Here is a 26226-nt window from a genome sequence, read left to right as displayed (position 1 = left end):
GCTCCATCCACCGTGGTTCTCCATTGCTTGACCTTCAGAATCCTGGGGTTGGAGGAATCAGATCTGGGATTTTGTTTTCCAAAGCCGAAAGGCATCTAGAATCAAAAGAGGGGCTAGAAAGAATCAAAAATCAATAACGGCCAGGATTGCTTTATCGTGGACGACCATGATCGCTCAACATTGCATGGCCATGGTCGGGTCTCCAAGCTCAAAATTGTGTTGTCGTTTTAAGGATGAGCAGCTAGCGTGGGATCTCCAGACCGCCTGTCCAAGGGATCAGATATTTACGATGGCATTTATCATCTTTCTTCTTGTTTTTTGTTTGAGGACCTTAGGTTACATTCAAGGATATTGCTTTTCCTATATTCAAGTTGCCCAGCAATTAAAATTGATTTGAACAGATTTTGAATTCACGTTTTTTTTTTAAATCCATGAACAATTGCATCAAACAAGACTTGTTCGAAATATCAAAGCCTGCCGTTATATAAGTGTAATGAATGCGCGCGCGCACGTATTGTGTGTCGGGGTGCATGTATGGAGATAAGTTGGTTACTTTTATGAATTTATAATTGTAGGTAATATAAGTCTTTTTCGTGAATGGTTATAAACAAATATTAAATTAGATTATATGCTAATTGCCTTTGGTAATTTTTGATGGTTTCCAACTTTCATAAGACTTAGTTTGCTATTGGAAATAAATGTTGTGAAATAGTAAATATATTGTTGTTGTTGTTGTTGTTTATCTTGAGATAATAGTCTTTTGGGAAAATATCCTTGGTCTTACTAAAAAAATTAATATATCGTTATAATGTTATCTCTTCTCTAAATAATAATAAACAAATCGACGATTGAAATAAATTTAAAAAATTAAATTGAAAACTAAATAAATTTAAAAGAATAAAAGTTTTAGGGATAAATTAGCTCATTGGCCCAAAAACATCTTGTATTCAAAAAATATGAATCAAATTTTAAAAATTTGAGAATATGGCCTGTTTATAAATATACGAGAAATTTATTATTGATATACAAAAAGTATATCATAAAAAATTTAAAAATTTATAAAGGATTTATTATTTATATATAACAGTATTGACAAATCTAATAAACTGATCATAATGTAAAATATAATAAATATTAGGTTATTTGTTTAATTTGGTTCTATAATATTAACTCTATGTAAAGCCCCAAAATTTTATTATTCTTATTTTAAAATTTGTTCCAATCTAAAAAATATTCTTTTGTGAAAATAAATCTCTTGTCATAATTCAAAAACAAAACAAAACAAAACCCCTCACACGCACATATTATGTGTATCTATATATGCTAAAATCAAAAATTTATAAGCAATTTTTTTTTTTTTGTTTTTTTGGTCAATGACAGAAGATTCAATAAGGCGGCGATGTTGATCTCCTCGTTCCAGCAGCTACGCATTCCTGCAGCTCTATGGGAGAATTTGTTATTAATGTTTTCTGCTGGGCCCATTTGTGTTTTAAATGGGCCTTATGTTTATATGGACTAACCCTTTATAGTTTCAATAAATTGTCCTTCACTCAAAAAAAAAAAAAGGCGGCAATGAATAAATATGGGTTAACAAAATAAACCCCTCTCTCTGACCGCAGATTATATAGTTGCCTCGCGTGGAAGGCGCAACATTTCTTTCATGCACGAAGTCGCAGGACTTTCTATTGAGAGAGAAATCGAGCGGTAGAGAGAGAAGCAACCGCCTGTGTGACTGTGCTTGATACTTCATCGCTGTATGGTGGCGGAGCCGACGACCATGGACGAACCTGTGGTAAAGAACGACAAGCTCATCTCGAGATTCAAGAATCACGAAGAGAAAGAAGAAGGCGGAGGTGGCGATGACGACGATACTGCCGATGACGAACAATGTGATGCGGAGGTTTGGGACAAGCTCAGCCTGAGTTTCCGTCAGGCGCAATTGGTGCTCGATCAGAACCGTGTCTTGATCCAGCAGGTGAACGAGAACCACCAGTCCAAGATCCCGGACAATCTCGTGAAGAATGTTGCTTTGATTGGCCAGATTAATGGTAACATCTCCAAGGTTCTGTCTATTTACTCTGATTTATCAATCGATTTCTCAAACATTGTTCATCAGCGACGGCGGCAGCGGGCTACCATGGTCTCTGCCGAGGACGGCAAGGATTAGAAGATTTACAATAAGGCGGCGGAAAGCACGCCCAGGAGAAAGTGCAGTAATTCTTTGTTACTTTTGAGCTTTGATACTTTTTACTTTGCCATCCAGGATGTCTGTGTGGGTATACTTATTTGATCTAGGAGTTGTTTCATAAAATGTGTCAGTCAGGGTGTCATTATTTGATTATGTTTTGAGATAGTAGATTGACAGGTCATTATCGAAGGAGAAGTTGTTTTGCGTATTTGATGACGGTATGTCTAAATATGAATTATTGCTTATTTTGTGCTCTGTTATGTTGTTTCCTTTGTTATAAGGAGGATTGAAGGTTGCGGGTCTGCATTTCTGCATTATCCACCCGCAATATGAGGTATTTATGTTATGTTTTTCTTTTTCTTTTTCTCATGCCGCCTTTGTCATTATTATTTTGTTTACTATCTCAAGCATGAGCTCATTGTGCTTGATATAACTGTCTGATTTATTTTACGAAAATCAACGTTTCAAGATGTACAAGGAGCATTGCTGTATGGAAAATTAATACATTCTATTTACAAGGAGGCTTATTTGAACTGCATAGTCATTCTGTAATTTGAACTGGTCGGTGTGGGACATTTATAGCTTAATTGGGGATTTGGACACTGAATAGCGCCATATGATATTGCTAATCCTTTTGTAGCTTTCATTTACTTCTTTTTTATATGCTGGGCACCTTTCTATGCTCTATTGTCGATACATGTGTTATTCACTTTCACTCTTGAATTTATTGCTATGCTTTTTTTGCTAGAAGTTATTGCTATGCTTTTAACTAGATGTGGACGCTGCAATAATTGTGAAAGGAATTCAAAATTTGACATGATACAATGTTCTGTTACTGCCCTGTGTAGCTTTTATGAGTATATTGATTTTGTTGACAATTGTCTGTCTTGTTCATATCACAATTGATGGAATCATTATGGCAGCTTGGAGTTGTTGAATGCGTATTTTGTGTGTAAATTTGACTGATGCTTCTTCAAATTTCTTCTCTATATTCTTCAGAGATTGTAGCCAGGGATATCTGGTACGAATTACAGGGCTGATCTTCCAGAGATGCTTTTTGTGTCTGGTTAACTGGAACCCTTCATTTACCTATACCCAAACATTTAAACTCCTAGGATGATCTTGTGCATTTTTATTGCCCTACCTTTCTGGAGGAGCCTTCTTTTGTTGAGGTTGCTTTTGACAATCTGTGCTTGACCTTAGATGAAGTGGTCATCTTCTCTCGGACTTTAGACGAGTCCTCTTCTCTTGGACCAATGGTTTTGTTGGTTTCCAATGTGAAACTAAACACCCTCAAAATTGATTACAAATGAGGGTCGGTTCAGTTTTTGTCATGTTAAGACCAGTTGGTTTAGCTTGGTTTTGTTGTGATTCAATTTGAGTAAGAGGGATTATTCCATACTCATCGTTTGTCTTTTGTTTACTGCCTGGCATATTCTATTACTAGTATTGAATGGGGGAAGCAATGTTAGCAAATATCCATTGCCAATAGATGATTCTCTTTCTGTGTCTAGTCTCAAATTTTTTGTCTCTTCAGAGGGATGATCTCTCTCTTTTCCGGCGAATAACGATTTAATGCTTTTGTTATTTTATAATGGCGTTTCTTTCTACTGCAACTCATTAGTTTTGGTACATTTGATTTGACTTCAACTGATATATTAAATGTTCTGCTCATATTATATACTTGGTTGGTTTTGGTGGGCTTTTTTTTTTCGCTTTTCTCTTTTGGGGTTTGATTTTCCTAGACTCCGGGCGCCCCCGGGGGGGGGGGGTAGTTCATTAAATTGTACCCGAGTTTCTACACAGGTTAACTCTCGTAGTTCCGTTATTGTCTAGCTTGGAATCACAACTGAAAATTTGGCCAGACTATGTAGATGGAATTGAAATCTGAACAAAATATAACGATGAAATGTAGAAATTTTAGGCCTGTTTGGTTGCTTATAGGAGAAGTAAATGGTAATATTTGTTTGTTGCGTTTCATACTTTGCTGTCAATTCAAAGGGCATGGGACTAGATTCCATGTGGTTGGGAGCCTATAGCCGGGTGAAGTAATGAATTACTCCGCTTGTCCTATCTTATAGTGCAAAAAGAGAAGATTAATCTCGATTTTATTTATGAAGTATTTTACTATTTTTTATATTTATCTTTACCTGACTACCTTTATTAAATGTTAAAAAAAATTTAAGTAGTTTTTTTTATTATTAGAAGATAGAGATGAAAAAAAATTATTAATAGTAGTTCTTTTTATATTAGAAGATGGAGATGAAAACTTATTAAATTTTAATATAAAGTTAATGAAATTTAAAATTTTTCTTAATTTCAAAAAAATGTGTGAAAATAATTTATAAATATGATTTGAATAAATATCTAACATGCCCTCCATTATATGAGTATAGATGTGTTTGTTTTTTCATTTTTTTTTAATATCAGGATTATTCTTGTCATTTTACTCTTATGTTTCCATTCGTTTATCATACTTATCCTGCGAAATAAACCACGGGAAAGGTGCACTGTTTTCATTCCTAGTTTCTTATAAAATCTAACTGAAGAAAACTCGTTTCATTGCATTCATTCTTTTTTAGCTGCCATAGGCTTCAATTTTCGTAGCACGTGGGCCCTTAAAGCTAGTTTATCGCTAATTGTAACACACGAGAACTCTTGTTAAAACTTGTTCCAACGCATCCGTAGCATGACCAATTTGAAGGTTGATTATCAAATTAAAAGTTCGGTGAATTGCTAGATTCAAAGATTGAATGAGGGCCCTCGAGTGACATTATTCTGCTCCTGATTTGCTGGATGGTGGCTGACTCCATTTAGGATGCTTCTTGCAAGAACACATCTTCAAATATGTTTCATCCATCTTTGAACGTTGTGATCTCCATACGGTAAGTGGATTCACCGACAACCCCCCTGCAAAATTTACTTCTAGTGCTTGTCCTTACAGAATAGCATAAACATCAAGCACCATGCAATTTACACACTCACTCACTTCCCTACACACGTGTCCCATCATAATGAGTATCTCACGTTAGCAAATGCGGCGGATGTTTCAACTTCTTTACTACGTTAATTCGCAATGGATGGACTTCATATTTGCCCTTGGCCTTTTTGGGTTTAGTTGAACTTCTTTACTTTTTTTGGTTTTTTCTGGGCCAGAACACTTCTTTACGTATCAAGTTACGCACAAATGAGAATGAGATTTGTACATTTTTGTTTTTGGTCATAGCATTGCCCTATTAAATAAGGATAGCTATGGCATGATATGAACTGTTTTCTTTATGTATAATTTAATTAAAAATATCTTATAATTTTAAGAGGTGGTTTTTATGTATCAAACATTTCATAACTTGGATGCTCACTTAATTTAATTAAAAATATCTTATAATTTTAAGAGGTAATTTTTATGTATCAAACATTTCGTAACTTGGAAGCTCACTTAATATGAATATAAAACCAATGACAAAATACACATTATTTAATCCGTGACAAATTATAATATTGCTCATTATAAATGATGTTTCAATTCAAGGAAGAGAAAAGCTATCTAATTTCAAGAAATAAATTCATACAAATTAATTGACAGTTTTGAAAGTTGTCTTGAATACATCCGCTGTATTAACTATCAATTGGTGGTGCCCTAACCTCAAATCAACCTTGAAAAAGATTGAGACACTAACCAATTGATCTGAAAGATTATCTATCCTTGACAAAGGATACTTATTCTTGATAGTTACTTTGTTGAACAAGCTAAATAATGGCAAGAAAAGAAAATGTTTTAAGACAAATCAAAAAATCCTTGTCCATCAAGAGTCAAAATAAAATTTAGTCAAATGAAAACCACTGAACTTGAGTTTGAATTGGTATTTACAAACTAAAATTCTCACAAGCTAGAGCTTATGAACTAAAATAAAACAAGAATAAATTTTTGTAACATGATTTATATTTAAATACTTTTTTAAAACAATTGCTGGACAATTTGAAACATGTTTAAATAATATAATTAAAAAACATATACTCCCTCTATTTAAAAATATAAAGCATTTTTAATCAAATTTCACCTCTCAATAAAACAATTACTTATTTTCAAACTAATTCTATTTTTTCATATTTACTCATATTAAACATCTTATAATAAATATAAAATCACTATCAAGGGATTTTTTTTAAAAAAAGGCAATGATTACATCTCAAAAGACTAAAAATACCTTATATTTTTTAATATCCAACTCCTCAAAAAAAATATACCCCATATTTTTTAACGGAAGGAGTATGTGCAATAACCAAAAAAGACAAACTTAAAATTATACAAATAAAAAATTCAAAATATTATTAAAAAGAATTATTAATAAATATTAAAAATTTAAAAAGACATTATTGGTAAAAAAAATAGAAAAAATTAATCATTTAACCTCTCTATTTTAATTCAATTACTACTTAATTCTTAAATTTTAACTCACTATAACTTAATTTATATATTTTTAACTTATTTGCAACTAAATCTCTAAACTTTTGTTACAATTCAATTTATATAATTTCAATCACCTAAATATTAATATCTATATTTAAAAAAATTATAAAAATTCAAAATATTTTAAAATTTTAAGATTTATTATATTCATAAATATTAAAATTATATGTTAAACTTTTAATATTTATAATATTAGTAATAAAATTATAAATATTAAATTATGTGAAAATTTATTACTAATATTTTAAATTATTAAACCTTTTTAATCATTATAAATATTATAAATACTAAAAGTTCAAAACATTTTTAATCTTTATAATTTTATTTCATAAAATATAAAAATTAATATTTAAATTATTAAAACTATAAATATTAAATTGCAAAAAGTAAAGTTCATAGATTAAATTACAATAAAATTAAATCATAAAAATTAAGTTACAATGAGTGAAAACTACAGGAATCAAATGATTAATTTTCTCAAAAAGATAGTAAAAAAGACTAGTTATATATTGCATATGATATATTATTATATCTGTTTAATGAACAAAATACATACATATATATATAAATTACAAATAATAAACCTAAAACTTATGTTAGGAAGAAAACTGCCGACACAACCCATTAAGCTGAGAAAAATAGCTTCAGGAAACTTAGGTTAAGAAAACAGAAGCCAATTTCACTTAAAAGGTCATCCAACACATGAGGGAAATGCCCAACCAGCTCTGCGCTTCGAAATCTGGGTTTGGACACCCAAACTCTACAGCCAAACTACAGGTTATACAATGCAGCGTCAATTTCCAACATGCAATGCACTCACCTTCTGAGAGAAGCATTTGCTGCTCATCACCAAGGCCACTTTTTTGTCGTTTCATAAGCTAAGGCCCTTTTACTGAGTCTACTTCACAAAGGCTGATCTATTAGTAACTTACTAAACGTTTTATATAAAAGTTCCGTAGATGCAGTAATAAAGGAAAATGGATCATTTGGAAAGATGTTGGTTGAAAAATAGAAAGTGCATTTATAATGGGAGTTCACCGCTATCAGCAATGACGACCTTGCTCTTGGGAGTGCCACTTTGCCTTCCTTCAGCCTCCACCTTGTACACTACATCCATTCCGGAAAGCACTTTTCCAAACACCACGTGCCTTCCATCCAACCTTTTGTTCATCAAATAGGAACTTCCATTAGTTAGGGCTTAGAAGTTTCTCACTTCATGGGAGTATTGCAGAATGAATTGCATGCTTATCCGCGAACGCCTAGCAACTAATTATATCTTATCGCCACATTACAAAACCATACAATCCGCATGCAGTTACAAGGAAGGCAAACCATTGCTGATTGATTGCAACTTCAATTTTAAGTTTTCATGCACCACTGTCATTACCATGAATTTTTTTAAAAATAAAAAATTGAGACAGTGAATACAAATTCTATATTTGTTACTTGTTTTTCTACTGTAATAAAGTTCTTGATGGAGAGAAAATTACCAGGTAGTTGTCACAGTTGTAATGAAGAATTGCGAACCATTGGTATCAGGACCAGCATTTGCCATTGATAGAATTCCTGTTCACACAGAAGATAACATAAGCTTTTCCCCGCCATAGTCATGGCTTTTATGACAGTATAACTACTAAAACAACAATAATAGGTAACCTGGTCCAGTATGCTTTAGCTTGAAGTTCTCATCAGCAAACTTCTCTCCATAGATTGACTCCCCGCCCATTCCGTTGCCATGGGTAAAATCACCTCCTTGGATCATAAAGCTGGGAATAATCCTGTGGAATGAACTGCCCTTGAAATGCAGAGGCTTTCCACTTTTTCCAGTTCCTTTCTCCCCTAATAATTGGAACCAAACACAATCAATCTTATAAAAATATCTAGAACACAAATTAAGTTTAAACCATTGATATCAATTTGTAATACTATTAATACTAATGTGAAGGGGTAGGGAGAGATTATTGCTTAATGGATTCAAAGGTCACCGTAAAGAAGCATCTAAATAGCAGAGGATTGTTCTCAAGAACTGAACATTTACAATTACATGCACATATAGCCTAAATTTGTTTGCGTGAAAGAGCAATCAAATTAGAAGAAATCTCTAATTTACATTAGTTCTTGGTTGAATGTGTGATTAATGGTGTTATGAATTCACGTCTATGACACAGTAAAAGATGAAGCCATAAAAACACGCTTAAAATATAGGGAGAATGATAGTTAGGTCTCTTGTAAGGGACTTATCTATATTTTGGTGCCTTTGAATTAGGAACCTTTCGAGACTGACAAATGACAACTATGATATAATATATTAATAATTATTTTTGGGACAAAGGGACCAAGACATAAATAAAGTCCGTTACAAGGGATCTAATTGTCATTCTCCCTAAAATATATTTGGTAATATTCTGCGATAGAAAACAGCAGAAACTGGCCCACCTGTGCAAAGAGCTCGAAAGTTTTCTGCAAAGGAAGGTCAAAATAAGATTTCAGTTAATGGAAACGATAATAAGCAACAGAATGCAAAGATCTTCAAAAAGCATACCTGCAGTTTTTGGAACTGTCTTCCCATAAAGACCCATTACAATACGACCTGCAAGTCAGTGATCACAACGTAAATACAAAAAGTAACAATCTAATACCAAAATTTAGAGGGGTGTGGGGAATATAATAATCCAACATTCAATTCCACTGTGGCTAATATTTATTTCTATAGCAAAATATCCATTAAGAATTAATATGTTACTGAAAGAGAAATTTTGGTTTGTACACTGACTGGATTGCAGTTCTGCCATGACTCAGCCAGACTATCTCTTAGAGGCTAAAGCAAAGAAGGGAATTCCATCTGCTCTTTAATGGAAGCGTAGGTTCAACTTAAAAGTGGCCACGCTTGTTTCCTTGTCGGTGCCAATTATTTGTGTATCAAATCAATGAAATTTAGTTTCGCCTAGAATTTCTAAATATATAGTCACACACTCACATGCTGTCAGGCTACGCTGAAAATTTTCAAAACAGAAACAACGATTAACTTCTGATTCACTCTATCAGGGTGAATCAGAAGTACTAAAACCTCTTTTTTTCCCCCTCATAGCTATGATATATTATATATATGTAATAAAAAATTATGTGAGTCCCATCTGAAATTATTTTCTCAATTCAGTTATTCATAGATAAATATTTCTCAATTTAGTTCTTCATATATAAATCCGTTATCAATAAATCGATGGACCAGTTTGACACATCTCTTCTCTAAGAACGAAAAATCAATTAATCAGACTCTAGATTGGAAAACACTCCATGCGATCGATAGGCGAAAGTGAGGTTTTACTCACATATACAACAAAGCAAGAAGTGTAACTTCGATTAGAAGTACATACCAGCAGGCTTTCCGTCAATCTCGACGTCGAAATAAACCTTGTGTGTCACCTCTTTCAAATCCTCCTTCGACTTCTTCGCCTGCAACCGAAATATCCTTTAAAGATTATGCATAATCAAGATCAAAAGAACAGAATTAAGCGAACTAGCAAACAAGTTCCAATGTTTGGAATCACTTAACCAGTTAATATGCCCCACTTAATCTAGTCAAACACAGCAAACAAAGAAGCTCAATTGCTGATCAATTCCGTGGTTTTCAGAAAGATCCCGAGACGAAGATCGGATCAGAAAGAATACAAAGAAATTGAAACAGAAGAGAGGAAACCTGGATGAGAGCGACAGTGCCAAAGAGGACCAGTGTCCCGAGCAGCAACGACGTCGTTTTCGCCATCCCTAAGGTTTCCAGACCTTCTAGTTCGCCGACTAGCTCCGCGAGTAAGGCTGAGAAGCGAGAACGAAGAAATGGTAGTTTCCTAATTTTCCTAGATATATAGAAATGCCCCAGTTTTGTCATCCGACCAATGACTCTGTGACACGTAGGCATTGTGCGGAACTAGTTGGATTCGACTGGCTTGGAATCGAGAATGGGCCCCACTCTTCGGGATCTCAGACTATGAGCAACTATCAGGCTTGGACATAGAGACATAAACTCGGATCAGCGCAATTGATTCATATTTTTCGATCCATATGATTGGGCTTCGTTGGCTTTCGATTGCTTTACAAAAATTTCAAAAACTAAATATACAATAATTTTAATTAAATAGATTGTGCCTCTCGCGTCAAATCAGTTGATTTCAACTTAAATATTTTCCATCTATCGCCGTGAAATATTTTTCATATAAATAAAAAAATCTCTAAAAAAAAAAAGATGTTGAATCATTACACTTGATATGCTTTTTTTTGGGGGAAGTTACACATAGTATAAGTTTCATTTGGAAATGTTGTGACTTCTTTTTGGGTGCTTGTTATTATCATAATTCCAGAATACAGGATTTCTTTATCCCCCATAATGGGGTACTCTGACAGTGGATGTGTTACTGGTTTAAGGGGGAAAAAAATTATTTTGACAGAGCTTCATTATATGCAGTGCTAGCGGAAAAATACTCAACGTCTTAGGGAAAAGAACATTGACCGCTTATATCCGTCACCATATAAGGATGTAGAATTTTATGGAAGAAGACAGCAGTCCTACGTTTTGCGGCAACTTTCTAACAATTGTATTCGGCAGTTTTTTTTTTTTTTTTGCCTGAAAAAATAATTGATTCAACGTGGTCGCTTAAAATTTACTGTAAGTTTAGCACATAGAAAAGTGGTTTTCAAAAAGAAAGTGAAAAATAAATCTAAAAAATGATATAGGCGTCTCTCTCATTTTTGTTTTAAAAAATATTTATTTTATCTATTAAAATTGTGCGATCAAATCTCACTAAAAAGTGAAAATTTTGTTTGTAAACAATATATAAATATTTTATAAATGTTTCTTAAATCTAAAATATATTTTAACCCTAATAAATTTTTGAAATCTAGCGTACCTAAATTTTTTTATGCCAAACAAAGAAAAGGTAAATTCCTAAGAGTGACAGTGATGCTATGCAAGGAAAGGGGAATCAAGAATGCGGTCAAATAAATGCGTCCAAAAACGAGAAAGGAACAAGGTCAGATACTGTGAAGCGATTTTGTTTTCGGCCTGAAGTGGAAATGAATCTTTTGAATTGAGGGTGACCGCATTGTTTTCAGATCTAAAATGACCAAAACAATCTATCGCATCGTCATTTGGAGAAAAACGTACCTTGGTCCAATCATTTGGCACGTTTTGATAATTGATCTAAGTTGGTTCGTTTTGATTCGGATGATTCTTAAAAATTCAAAACCCAAAGCGATTGAATCATTTTGGCCCGTAATTTCTAAACAGTTTTTTGCTTATTATTTAGCTAGATCTTCTTATAAGAGAACTTTTGTATATTTTGATCAAGTCTTCCTTTCCTCAATAGTATATGAATCATTAAAGAAATTCTTAGTTCGTATGATTAATACCGTCAATAAAAATTAACTTTAACTATTAATTGATAAAAAAATAATTTTAAAAATTATAATAAAAAGATCTAAAATATCATACAAAATTTTTTCCTATTATTTTCTCGTCAATTGACTATTAAAATTAATTTTTATTAAAAGCAAGGTCAAATTGAATCATTTGTAAAAGTTGAGAGAATAATTTATACAATATATAAAATTATAGTCTATGGTGCTATTGAATCAAAAATTTAAAAGATAATTTATTTATTTATTTTTATTAAATAAATATATATATATATATATATATCTTTAATAGAGAAAGCATCAAGCATCCTTTATTGAATTGACTTTGGACCCTTAAAGTAAATAATTGGTGCCATCTCATTCATTGGTTAGAAATATCTATCAATATATATAATTTACTAAAAGTTACTCCCACAGTCCTAATGTTTAAAGTATTTTTAGACAAAATCACACTATTAACAAGGCCAATTAAATATCCTTTGCAAGTTACAACCCTATTTTTTAAAATAAAAATATACATTTTAAAAAATATTTTTCATTTAATATTTCATTTAAAGAATATTAAGGAGAATTAATATATGAGAATAGTAATATTAGAAAATCATCATTAATAAAATTTATTTTTATCAAAGTATTTTATATTTTGAGACGCCAAATCTCTTTTAAAAATATCTTATAATTTGAGATGGAAATAGGAATACTAACTCTTGTTAAAAAGAATAATATATTGCCATTCATCTTAAGTCTAATATAAAAAGTAGAGCTAACAATCTTGAGATTGAGATAAATTGTAATTGTTCTATTGAATAATATAGCATTGCTTACCACTGGCCTTACAATGGCATAAAAGGTTATTAAATCTGTGAGTTTAAGTAAACTTATGATATAAATATAAGTTCATATCACAAACTCAAATTATAAACTCGTAAAAATTAACTTCTATTAATAAACATCTATTAAAAATTATTATTAAATAATTAAAATATAAAATATGGTCATAATTTAATTTAAATATATTTAAAATATAAATCATTAAATTTAAATACATCTACGTTAATAAATTATCATACAAAATATAGAAATTTTAAAACAAGAAAACTTATTTTTAATATTTTTTATTTTTTATGAATATTATTTTTTGTTTTTTAAGTTTTTTTTTCTTTAAGTTGAACCAGGTTCTATAATTTTTATAAACCAAATTTTTATAATATGTACTTAACTCATTCAACTTTAAAAAAAATTAACAAGCTTAACAACCTTACATCTAGTTTGAGTTTATAAATTAATTGACATAATTTTGTAAGATAAAAATGTAAAAATTATAAACTTAAAGGTAATTTATGAGTTTAATTAAGTTTGTATCTAGTCTGAATTTATAAGTGAGTTAATATAATTTTATAAATTAGAAATACAAAAACATTAAATTTGAAGAGTTTGACAATTATGGTGGCATGTACACTCTCTTAAAAGTGAAAAGTTGTAGGCTTGATCTCACTTATAACTTCAAACCGATAATGCTTGCTCTTGTAATTGAAAAGAAAAAGGAATATGGCATTGTTCTTGTCTAAAAATAACTAAAAAATAATAATCCTTCATACTTTTGATTAGATTATCACTCAACTTGTAATGTTTTAATACTATCAGATCAAAAAAAAAAAAGTGACTCAATCCTTCAAATTTTAGCTTATTATATTATTGGTCCATTTTATGAGTTGGTTACAACTCAACCCTTCAGTGATGCACTAAATAATTTGTTAAAACAAAAAAATAATATATTAAACAGTTCAAATTTGAGAAAATGAATTAGATTAATTGAATTTTGAGGACTGAATTGTAACCAAATTAAAATTATGCACACATATATAACAAAATTACATAATTATCATAATACACTACAACATTTTGAGGCTATAACAACAATTAACTTTGCAACAGGTAAAAAACTATTACCTATTCTTATAATAGGCAACGGGTTTTTTAATGTTGCATATATAGAGTATTTTAAGCAACATGTGAAAACTGTTGCTTCTTATAAAATAGGCAACACATTTATACCCATTGCAAGCTTATTTTCAAATAGGCAACATAAAGTACTTGTCAACCATGACAATTATGATTAGGCAACAAACATAAAGTGTTTTCTATTTTATTTCCACTTACCCACCTTAATTTTTTTAATCTTCGCATGTTTTTATGTTTTGTTAAATAATTATTTTTATTAATTTATTTAATAACTTTTCAATTAAAAATATGAGAAGAAAACCTCTAAAGAATCATGAGAATAACCCAAAGCCTCTGAATCTGGCGAAAACACTCCTTTTAGACCCCAACCTGAGAATCTCCTAGTCTCTAAATCACATCTTTGCTTTGAAGCAATGTTGGTTGAGTTTTAGTTTTAATTTGACTCCCTTCATAGATCTAAGGGCTGAAGCTCTTCATCGTGGGTTTGAAGTCATTGGTTTTATACTGATGTTCGAATTGCTACTTCATTTTTGCCTGTTACAGCTCCTTCAATCACAACATCTAAAGGTTCTGCAAATTATTACAGTGAAAAGAGGTAATTTTTTCTTTACCTAAATCAATTTCTTGTCTCGTCATTCCTTTTACTCTGATTATGAGAAACGATTGAGATTGCCAAGATTGATGTTATTTATCTATGCAAGATGAGATTATTGTTTTATTATTTTATATTGTGAATGTGAATGTCTACTTTGTGTGCGAACTAAAACCAGATCCAAATAGCCTTAGGAATAAGGTTCCGTAAAATTTTTAAGTGCTTGCTCTTAATTAAGCGAGAATGGGGCAGCAACATTAGAGACACCAGTATTTTTTTTGTTTATTTAAATATTTACATTCTACTTTATTTTTTAATCAGCAATTAGCATAACCCCACAAGGAAAACCCCTCCTCTTGTCAAGTTCATCCATTTAAAGTGAGAATGTGGCAGCAACATTGGAGACACCAGTATTTTTTGTTTATTTAAATATTTGCATTCTATTCTGTTTTTAATTAGCAATTAGCATAACCCCACAAGCAAAATCCCTCCTTTTGTCAAGTTCATCCATTTAAAAGTCTTCTAGACTTTTACTTTTATCATAGAATCTAGTCTAATAGTGTTCCTTATCCATTATATTGAATCCATTCTCCTTCTAGGCATTCAAGTTGTCTCTTATTTGAGTTTCTTTTTGGAAACTTTGGCTAAAAACTTTACTCTATGTCCTTTGATATACACTTCTTGGAACACCATGCCATAAGAGAAAAAAGACTATTTGTGGGGATATATTAATGTATGTATTAAGTAATGTAAATTGCTATATTTTTTCTTTTGATTGTTTGCAAATTTTCTAATCTTGGAACTCATTTTCTTTTATGTTTTTGTAGAAAAAGTTTATTATTCCAGATGAAGGAAAAGCTTTGGTGGAGTCTACTATTCGAGATGCTTGGTAATTAAGAAAGAACATTTTTTAAAGCATGCAAACATGACTAAAAGACTAAAACATTGCCCTATAAATGTGCCTGAATCTCATTTCAGAATGCTCTATCAATATTGGAACACAAAAAAGATAAAAGTAAGACGACTAACTTTTCTTGTTATAAATATTCATGGACTAAATAATTAATTTGCTATAATTTCATTTTATTGAATGTGCAGTCAATTAGTGCTACAAACACTAGAAATAGAGCTAAGCAAAAGTAGAGGCATCACATGGGCCCAAAAACCTTTGCTGTATTACAAGAAAAAATAGTAATATTGTAACAGCCTTCACCCCACCCCACTGGAGGTCTTTTAAACTGGAGCCTTAATCACTTGCGCAGCGAGCCCGACTTTCCCCAAGGTGGTACTTGGGTTATTCCTCACCTCACCAAAGAGGTCTTTTGGAGCCTTCCCAAACTCAAACCTCTAACCTCTACCACCTTAATGAAGTTGAGGCTAAGCCTGGTACCATTGAGTCAAGTAAAGTCGGGCCTGCTGCGCGAGTGGTTAAGGCTTCAGTCCAAAAGACCCTCGGTGGGGTGGGGTGAGGGCTGTTACAAACGTCATTTCAAGAATGCCTATTATTGAATAATGCCCACTGTACATGTTTTACAAAATTTTAGTTGCTACGTTAGCTTGAATTAATGAATTGGTATTATCATTTTATGTAGCAGACAACTTGTGACAAAGATCCTAGTCAAGCAGAAATGTTTATTAAAACCCATCAAGGCTGCAAGGGAAAGTAGTTGAATCAAGAAACTGCAAACACAATTGTAACTTCAAAATACAATTATCATTTAATTTGCATATTACAAACGAGTTTCAATAATTTGTTACATATATAAATGACTTTCTTTAATTTATTTCTATTTTGAAGTCACAACTTCAAGGTCTAATTGAGACAAGTGATGGAAATAGTTCTGATGCCTTTCAAGAGTTGTTTGGGAAGGAGAAAATTAGGATTGGTATGTTGCTATGGGAGAAGCGTTACGCCGACTACTTTGAAACGAAAGGAAGAGATTAGTGCTATCAAGCGTAGACATGATGATAAGATTTGTGAGCTTTTGCAAGATCAAGCTACTTTAAAAAGACAAGTGCAAGCTATGCAAGATCAGGTTCGTGGGTTGCAAGATGCTCTCAAGACCTTGATATAAAATACCATTCCCAATGGAATCAATATAAAAGCATTGGAAGCTCTTCTAAGATCCTCCATAGGTGATGCTCATAGTGTAGAAAAGTTAGATGAACAACCTCATCCACACTCCTCTACATCAACACATGTTCCACATTTTGAATAGGTATATATAAATCTTATATGTTTGCTATTTTTGTTAGTTAATTAAGATGTTCCACATGTTCCTACAATGAAATGCAATATTTTGAAATTTTAACTATAGTTATGATTTGCTAGTTCTACTTCTGATATTTGATTATTTGATCTTGATTTTTTATTAGCCATCTTATTTAAGTCATCCTTTTAATAGATTATTAAAAACTAAAACACAAATATATAATGTAAGATCAATGTTAGAAGGAACGCAAATAAAGTAAACTAATATCATCATGTAGAATTTTTATATTCTAAACTGATATGCCGTGTGTTTTTCAAGATAATTTCAAATATGAAATACCAATATGCTTCTACTATAGTCTATAAGTTGTTAATGATAGTAGCTCATAAAGGCCTTAGATTTGGTTTTATCCATGCTTTCTGTTTATTTTCTAGTAACAAAATTTACATTTTCCTCAATCAATAACCGGATCTAGTCTATTCTTTTTCTTATAAATATAATGTTGGTAGTGCATTGAAGATCATTGAACTTCTAACATTATAGTCTTCATGTCATTTTTGTGGAAACTATAGCTTCCTTGTCTCTTATAATCCAATATGCATTTCCTTTCGAGGCTAGTCATCTAGAAGAAATTCAACAAGCTTCCAAGAATCTTTGGGCTTGATCTCGAAATATAGATTTGTAGAAATCACAATGCTCCTTTAGAGTAGTGATTTTAGCTACCAATGCACTTCAAGACTTTAAAAGTTTTATATATATTGATGTTATTAATTAGTACTTGAACATTTTGTTTAAGAACATGGATGATCTTATTGTATGTCAATCATATTACTACATTTTGTTTGTTCGATGATGAAATTCCATGCATTATAACTTATAGTAGTGATGATTATGTAATATTGTTTTTATTGAAAATAATAATAGCATGTAAAAAAATAATATAGGCAACAGTATAAGTTGTAAGCAAAAAAAGTGTTGCCTATTATATATTAGGCAAGAGGAGGAAATTGTAACAAAATAATGCTCATAGCAACAATCAAAACTTATAACAAAACTAACAATACAATAAAACTGCTGTTTTAGAATATTTTGTTACATGCTAGAAAGTGTTGATATAGAAGTTAAAGGCAATATGAAAAAACTGTTGCCATAGAGTCACAGTAGGTATTAATTGTTGCTTATTTCCAAACTTTAAAACCATTGCTTATATGCCAACAATAGGCAACGATTTTGTCATTCGTTGCCTAAAGTTCTAAAAACCCATTGCCTTGGACTTTAAGTAACGGCTACTTGGACTACAGCTGAAAAACCATTGCCCATACATATAGGCAATAGTTTTCCATCCTATGGCAATAGTTTTTTCCATATTATTGCAGGCCTAAAATGTTGTAGTGATATAAAACCAAATACTATTGCAATTCAAGTGACAAGGTAAGAACAGTATAAAGATAGAGGTCTCTGAACACCCCCCAATATGAAAAGTATGAACTAAATAAGTACAATTATAATATAATTTATTTAAATTGTCAAAACCATAAACCTTGGTGTTTTTGGTAAGAACATGACTTCTAAAATCATAAGGACAATATTTCAATATTTAGGTATATATACTTAATATATCTTTATTTATTTAAATCAAAACAAGTGTATTTTAATGGGTTAATAAATTTATAATAAGAGCTTGTTATAGAATACATAATTTATAAAATATTTGTGTGTTTTAATTTAATTGAAAATAAACATTTTAAGCATATAAGACTAAATATATAAGATTTTTTTAAATTATAACTTATAAATTATAAATTTAAATTTTATTGTTGATATAAAAATATTATTAATATTAATAGACGATTAAGTATTTCCATATAGAAATGTTTTTTAAGTTTGAAAACATATCTTGACCTGTACAGCATCCAACTTATTTAAATATTTTGTTATAAAAAAATTCACAATAACGCCTCTTTAACCAGCAAGTGAATAAAAAAAAAATATTAAGTGCGTAATCGATAGTTGAAGTTTGAAGCCGAAAAAGGCGGGGGAAAGCGAAGACTGAAGAGTGAAAGAGAGACGGCCTTGCAAACTTTGAAAGGCTTCAAGAAGTGAAGGGACCGTGACTCCGCTGGTGACAAGAGCATGCAGGCGCACAGGGCACAGGGCACAGGGAGTCACAGACAGTGAGAGAGAGACAGAAAACTAAAAACCCGCTTAGCCGCGTTTGGCAGCGGCAAGCCCACCAAACGTCCAAAATTCAGACGAGATGGCTGTCGTTGCTCTCGAGTGGCGACATGATTTCACCGCGCAAGCGGGTCCTTTACGTTTCCTGCCCTCAACCATGTGGCCGCCATGATCATCATCATGGTAGGACCCATCCATCACCACTATGGATTCCAGACGGTAAGAAATTGAAATTGCGTGCTCTGTAACAGACGCGCACTCTCTTCTTCTTCTTCTTTTTGCCTATTGGATTGCAAGCTTTTTGAATGACATCACTTCCTTCCAATTCCTGACCATGTAGCTAAACCCACAAGCCATGGGACTCCCTTCCAAGTCCTTTCGTCTTTTTCCTCTTCCCCGCCTCCCTCATCTCTTTCCTTTACTTCTGGTTCTCTCTCTCTCTCTCCCTCACTGCACTCATCTTTTTCAAGGTTTATCACTTTTCTGTTGATTTTCCTGCGATTGGGTCTCTGTTTTTTTTTTTTGCTTAATTGAATTGGTTTTTATATGGGAAATCGGTCCAACAGGTCGAAGACGTCGTCTCCCGGACTAAAACAGTAGTGGGGCACAACTTGAAACCGACGCCGTGGCACATATTTCCGCTCAAGACATTCGACGAAGAAACCCGGCAAGCTCGGGCGTACAAAATCCTACAATGCTCTTACCTTACTTGCCGTTCTAGGTCCGACACCACTCACCAGCGACGTCGTTTTGTGAAGGCCCGAGAATTTACCGAGAAGTGCCCGGAATTCTTCGGGGCGATCCACCGAGATCTTCAGCCCTGGGCTGAAACGAAGATAACGAAGGCTCATGTGGAGGAAGCGCAGAAGTACGCGGCTTTCAGGGTCGTTATTGTTGGAGGAAAGCTTTACGTTGATTTGTACTATGCCTGTGTGCAGAGCAGAGCCATGTTCACCATCTGGGCCTTCTTGCAGCTTCTCAGGAGGTACCCTGGGATTGTGCCTGATGTTGATATGATGTTTGATTGTATGGACAAACCAACAATCAGTCGGGCACAACACCAGTCCATGCCTTTGCCTCTGCTTCGGTATTGTACCAGCAAGAACCACTTCGACATCCCATTTCCTGACTGGTCTTTCTGGGGCTGGTAAGATTTTCTGTGCTATCTTGTCCGTCTTGCCATGGCACGTGTTATTTACTGTTAATTGCTAAAGTACGGATTCATTACTCACCTCTTGAATGCGATGCTTCTTCTATTTTTCCTGATTCGAATTTTTCGAGAAGTTCCAGTAAATTTCGACGGTATCGTCAACTTTGCTATGTGATGTAATGCTGCTGTTGTGGTTTAATCCAAAAGCAAAGATACAGATTGCTCAATATCTTAGTGATAATGAAATACAGTGAGAGAACTTCTATTAGTTAGCTAGTAATACGTTCAGTTGAAACCGCATCTTAGTTGCTTAATTTCAACTCGTCACTTTAGCTAGTTATTGGTGTGTCTTGTCTTTCTGTAAAAATTTATTGCATAGGCCAGAGATAAACATTAGGCCGTGGCATGAGGAGTTCCAGGATATCAAACAAGGCTCTCAAACTTTAATTTGGAGAAAGAAGGTGCCACGGGCGTACTGGAAAGGAAATCCAGATGTTTCAATCGCCTACTCGAACTAAATTACTCAAATGTAATCACTCTAGGATCTGGGGCGCACAAATTTTCCGGCAGGTTGGTATAAACTTGCCATGTATTATACTGATAATCGAAATATGCGTCCATGTTTCTATACCAAAAGGAAAAAAACAGTTCTGTGCATTACATTCAGTGTTTTCGTGGTTTGATATTGGAACTTGAATACTTATTCCAGGATTGGGTCAAAGCTGCTAGAAGTGGTTTTCAGCAGTCAAAACTTTCAAGTCAATGTAATCACCGGTGAGTACCTTTTTTTGTTGCCACAATAGAGCATGAATGGGAAGCCAGGGTAGGTTAGTTCCCTCTTAAGCAACTGCAGAATTGGATTAGATGGCTAAAAAAGCAACAAAAGAATACACCGGATACTTCTGAGCAATGAACAGACAATGGTGCAAATTATTGTGGATTTGCTTATGTTTCTTATTACAGGACGCAAGTACATGCACAAGGGAAGTGAACTATATAAAAAGAAAAGAAAAGAAAAGAAAAATAAATCTCACTATGATTTTGATCTGTGAGTCCTTTTTCAAAATTCACATTTTCTCCTGCCAAACTCACATTGCTGTTCATCTCCCATTCCCCACTGCCGTTCTTCATTTTGTCGCCTCCTCTTCAATTAATTGTCTTCGTTTTTGAAGGTACAAGATCTATGCTGAAGGTTACGCATGGTCTGTGAGTCTGAAATATTCTCTCATGTGGTTCGGTTGCACTAATAATATCACCGCGGTATGAAGACTTCTTCAGCCGAGGGCTTATTCCACAGAAGAACTTCCTGCTCATTGATCCTCTCAATCTATGTCCAGCCATAAAGCAAGCTGTTGACTGGGGTAATGAACACGAGTATGAGGTATGGCTTTACTCATTCTTGCACATGTTAGACAAATTCTTTAGGTAGCGAGACTCCGACCGTAATATTGAAAATTCATAAATATGTGTGTTTTAAATGCCAATTTTTGGCCTGAGTATCTCATTTTGGAATTCACGTTTTCATTTCACCCACGAGGATGGAAGGGCATGTACCGTTTCTTTGAACCTAAAAGGTAGCTAATAGGCAAGTTATCTTATTAAATTAGACAACAGTAAATGTATGGACGGAAGTGCCTCAATGTATTGCATAATAGGATCCATAGTAATGAAAATCAGACCAACTTAGTCGGTTGTACTCGTATTTTAACCAATTCAATAAAATGCTTTAATCATCATCGATTTGATCACGATCTTGACCAGTCATTTGATGGGTCCAATTTTTGATATCTCAACGCAATCTAAAGAACGGCTTGTTTTATATTATCGTTCTGTTTTTCACCTCTAGCTCGGAAGTACGATCTCAAGGTCTACTTTCAAGAATAAAATATCCAAATTCATAACCACAGAAGGGCTGGTGGAACGACTTATAAACAATTATAAGCAGTCTGACTGACAAAAAATTTATATTTCATATTGATGTATTAATATTGATGATATTCATTTAGCTGTTTCTGGATTGCTATAGGCAGAGGCCATAGGAAGAACAGGGCAAGAATTAATGGAAAGCTTGAGCATGGACCGGGTTTATGATTACATGTTTCATCTGATTTCTGAGTACTCAAAGCTCCAAGACTTCAAGCCAACCCCACCATCGACCGCCATGGAAGCTTGTGCAGAGTCGTTGATGTGCTTCGCGGACGAAAAGCAGAGGAACTATCTCAACAGATCAATGGCCTTTTCTTCACAAACTCATCCCTGCACCCTCTAGCCGGCCTCCTCCAAGAGGGATCTCAACAATACTGTACAGAACAAAGAGAAGTAAATCAGAAAGAAGGGATCATGTGGACCATACCATACAAGAATGGACAAATAACATGGAGCAGACACATTTAATTGGATAACATTTATTGGCGGAATCCAAGGCAACGTGAAAGCAAGTCATAAACTGCTCATCGTAATTACTGTAAATTGTATTTCTTGTGTCTTGTCCTTTGGAAGAATTAGTTTGTTCGTTTAGCATCAATAACTTTTTCCCCTTTCCGGCATGCTGTGAGATATTGTCGTTTTTCATGGATTGAATTTGAGCCACGTACTCGTAGTAAAATATAGTATTTTTACCAGTGTACTCTCCTTTATGCGGTGGAGATGTTGTTTGCCTCATGTTTTTTCTCAAATCTATCTATCATTGTTGATTTGGTCAAAAAAAAAAAAAATCTATCATTGTTTACTGTACATGTAGAGCAAACAATGATTGTGCTGTTTTTTTAAAATCAATTTTCTTAAAAAATATTAACAACATTCAAAAATTCTTTTTAAATCATATTTTCAAATCTTATTTATATTTTATATTTTTTATTTCCTTTTAAATTTTATGTGAGTATGTTTTTTTTTTTTACGTATGGTTAAAATTAAATATGCATGAACTTAACAAATCAAAGAGGGATGGCGAGGGTGATGTCTTTTTTTTTTTTTTTGGCATCATTTTACTATATTGATTTTTAAAAAAATGAAAAAATATGGTTGAAATTTTTAATTGATTTTTATTTTTTTTCTCCTACATTTATTTCTATTAAAATGTTATAATCTGAATTGTATAGATTTTTAAAATCGCATATAAAATCTTGCCTTCCTCCCTTCTATTTTTCTCAAACTAAGTAGAAGATTAATGTTCTCATAGCATTACATGCTATCCAACATCTTTTATTACTTAATTGGCCTCATTCCGGTAACTCTCTTTCTTTGTTTTTTCTCTTTTTTATGTTTTTTTTTTCATTTTATAAAATTTTATATGATAATGATTTGAAACATGTGAGATAAGAGGCAATCAACCAAACAAGATAGTGTCTCACACAATCAAAACTCGCATCAATAAGATTTAAATTTTATTTTCTTGAACATCTAAAGCTTTTTTAGTATACCAAACTACTCATTGAAGTTTCTATTGTTCTGTTTTATTTTTTTCAAATTGAAAATTTTAGCTAGGGCTTTTTAAATTCATTAAAAGAGAAACCTATTTTTTTGTGTATGTATTCTCTTATATATTAAAATCTCCAAAGTCATTACATAATTGTATTTCCATACTTTAGAGTATGTTATAATCATTCTAAAATAATAGCATAATATGTAATAAGTAACTAATATTAAATAGATAGAAAAATAACATAAGTTGAAGATTCTACGTAACAGATTTAAAAAGTCATTATATTAATATACAATAAATTAATATTTTAAAATTATAATTTTTACATTGATGAAATTAGGGCTGAGTAGCAACCCGCAACCCATGCAACCCTCCAATATTTGTTGAAAGTGGGTGGGTAAACCCCCCATTTAATAAAAAAATTGGCAAACTGCAATTAAGCGCCAACCCGTATATCTTATAAACGAGCGGGACGGGCTACAGGTTATCCACCGGGCTGCTTGTCCTATCTCGTTTTAATAAAAAAATATTGCATATTATTTTTTATTAAACACTGAGTTAGTCTATCAGAGTAGATGCTGGGACGCTGTGTTTTGTAGTTTGCCCAAATCAAAACCCTCAGTCCCTCACAAATTGTTGCACCGCAGACGCTTGAACGCTTCATACCTCCATAGCTCTACTCGTAGACGCAGAGTCACAGTCACAGACTCAAATCTCATGTTCTCCCAGCTGCAGATGCAAATCTTGCTCAGTCACTCTTGCACTTCAGTTATGAGGAGTTTAGGACCTTGTCTTCGTTGTCGCCGCTGAAGACTCTTTGCAATCTCGCTCAATTGCTCAGTTGCAATTACAATCTTCCTGCCTCATTGGCTTGCTCTCTCCCTCATCTCAGTCTTACTCTATCTATCATACATAGTCAGTCTTCACAGTTGGGAGTACAATGCAAGCTCGGCGCTTGCTCATATTTTGAATTTGATTATGTTTGAAGGATTGAAAGAGATGAATAAGTCCATTAAACTCATTCATCATGTAATGAAATTTGTTAGATCTTCTTTAGCAAGGCTGTTTAGATTCAAGGGGATCATAAGAAAGCAAAGAATTGATTCAAAAAATCTACTTAGTATAGATTGTTCCAATAGATAATTTTAATTATTGTTATGAATTGATATTCAATGTTTATTTTTCTAATATTAATCAAGTTTTGTTTATGTTGTTAGATGGAATTTGACATGCTGTGAGGTTCATTAAAGTTTTTGATTGATGGAGGAAAAAGATGAAGATTATAATGAATACTTCAAAAAGAAAGTTGAAGAAGAACCTCCTAATCCATATGATTGGGGTGTTGTAAAGGAGTTTACAGTTTTTTTGAAGTTGTTTTACTTCATGACATTGAAATTTTCTACATCAAATTTTGTGAGCTTGAACACATGTAGTTGCAATGCAAACTAAGTTTAAACAAGTACAACTATTTCTAGTACTTTATTGGGTGACATGGTGAGAAGAATGCAAAGTAAGTTGGGTAAGTATTAGGGTAAGGTGGATAACATGAATCCATTATTGGTGATAGCAGTGATACTAGACCCTAGACACAAATTTAAATATGTCCAAGTTGCTTTGGAAAATATGAATTTCGAGTCTATATAACGTGAGCTGGTTATAAAAAAATATCATGGATGTTTTGCATAGCTTATATGATGAATATTTGAAGGATGCCTTTGATGGTGAAGCTTCTCAAACTCAAGCAAGAACGGAGCACGAAGATGATAATGTTGGGGGGAATCAAAAGTCAATTCTCAATGATGATGTCTTAATAGTCATGGATGATGAAACAATGAGACAGTTCTATACAATTGCAAGCACTGAATACCAAGAGGAAAAAAATTCAAAGGTGGATGAATATCTTCACGTTGAGTTAGTTGCTTCTCCTGATCCAAAATTTGATATTTTAGCTTGGTGAAAAGTGAATACTTTCAAGTATAAAGTCTTGAGTTTGATTGCAAGTGATGTGTTGGCTTCGCCTATCTTTACCGTGTCTTTAGAATCTGCCTTTAATATGGGAGGTTGAGCACTACATACTTTTAAGAGTTCCCTGTCTGTAAATATGGTTGAGGCATTTATTCATGTCCAAAGTTGGCTTTCTCAACCAACTTTCAACTTGAAAAAGCTTAATGTTGATAATTTTGACGAGTCTAACGACCTTGTTGTTGATACTTTCATTAACATTTTTACTTTATATTATCTCACATTGTTCAAATATTATGAATATTATTTTTTTAATTTGTTTTGTAGAGGAAGAATCACATTTTATATTATCTCACATTGTTCAAATATTTATGAATATTATTTTTTTAATTTGTTTTGTAGAGGAAGAATCAGGGGCTCAACGTTCAACTATCTCTAGTAATTCTAAAGACGATGATAATGATCCAATGTAAGATTAAACATGTGATTGATTGTTTTAAGGCAATTTGTGTTTGATTGTTGCTCGTGTCTTGTGGTAAGATTATTTGTCAATTCATGTGGTTGCTTTGATTTGATTCCTATTGTGTTTTGAAGATTGTTAATGTTTGGAGCCTTGGATGATTGTAATATGTAATTGCTAATATTAGAGTTTATTTCCTTCAATGATGGTAATATTTGAATTATTT

The 26226-nt window shown here is 32.7% G+C and overlaps 2 protein-coding genes and 1 pseudogene across 3 annotated transcripts; 2 read left to right on the top strand and 1 right to left on the bottom strand.

Annotated features, from left to right (window-relative positions):
* Positions 1-1602: 1602 nt before the first annotated feature.
* LOC129317939 (protein ELF4-LIKE 1-like) lies at positions 1603-3589 on the top strand. 2 transcript variants are annotated; one of them, XR_008595104.1, is made up of 3 exons: positions 1603-2048; positions 2117-2522; positions 3188-3589. XR_008595104.1 is itself a non-coding variant. In XM_054962370.1 (2 exons), the coding sequence occupies exons 1-2, from the start codon at positions 1757-1759 to the stop codon at positions 2179-2181; spliced, it is 357 nt and encodes a 118-aa protein (XP_054818345.1). In that variant the 5' UTR covers positions 1603-1756; the 3' UTR covers positions 2182-2525. The 2 variants fall into 2 exon arrangements, 1 of the variants encoding a protein (XP_054818345.1); XM_054962370.1 differs by lacking the exon at positions 3188-3589 and having other exon boundaries at positions 2117-2525.
* Positions 3590-7314: 3725 nt separating this feature from the next.
* Positions 7315-10512, bottom strand: LOC129317938 (peptidyl-prolyl cis-trans isomerase CYP19-4). Its single transcript, XM_054962368.1, has 7 exons — positions 10354-10512; positions 10031-10109; positions 9199-9246; positions 9093-9116; positions 8313-8495; positions 8147-8222; positions 7315-7816 (listed from the first exon to the last, which is right to left on the bottom strand). Exons 1-7 carry the CDS (start codon positions 10417-10419, stop codon positions 7678-7680), a joined length of 615 nt encoding a protein of 204 aa, XP_054818343.1. The 5' UTR covers positions 10420-10512; the 3' UTR covers positions 7315-7677.
* Positions 10513-19117: 8605 nt separating this feature from the next.
* LOC129318356 (uncharacterized) lies at positions 19118-22778 on the top strand (annotated as a pseudogene).
* Positions 22779-26226: the final 3448 nt, after the last annotated feature.

This window comes from Prosopis cineraria, unplaced genomic scaffold (genome assembly GCF_029017545.1).
Source record: "Prosopis cineraria cultivar Desert tree isolate PC_DT_omini unplaced genomic scaffold, ASM2901754v1 PC8, whole genome shotgun sequence".
NCBI lineage: Eukaryota > Viridiplantae > Streptophyta > Magnoliopsida > Fabales > Fabaceae > Prosopis > Prosopis cineraria.
This window is presented reverse-complemented; position numbering and strand designations above follow the sequence as displayed.

Bases quoted from the DNA above. Each gene is read 5' to 3' on its own strand.
- LOC129317939 (XM_054962370.1), top strand. From the start codon at position 1,757: ATGGTGGCGGAGCCGACGACCATGGACGAACCTGTGGTAAAGAACGAC. The intron at 2,049-2,116 runs GTAACATCTCCA...ATTGTTCATCAG, and splicing joins TTTGATTGGCCAGATTAATG to CGACGGCGGCAGCGGGCTAC.
- LOC129317938 (XM_054962368.1), bottom strand. From the start codon at position 10,419: ATGGCGAAAACGACGTCGTTGCTGCTCGGGACACTGGTCCTCTTTGGC. The intron at 9,247-10,030 runs GTATGTACTTCT...ACTGACTTGCAG, and splicing joins GATTGACGGAAAGCCTGCTG to GTCGTATTGTAATGGGTCTT. The intron at 9,117-9,198 runs GTATGCTTTTTG...CTTCCTTTGCAG, and splicing joins GACAGTTCCAAAAACTGCAG to AAAACTTTCGAGCTCTTTGC.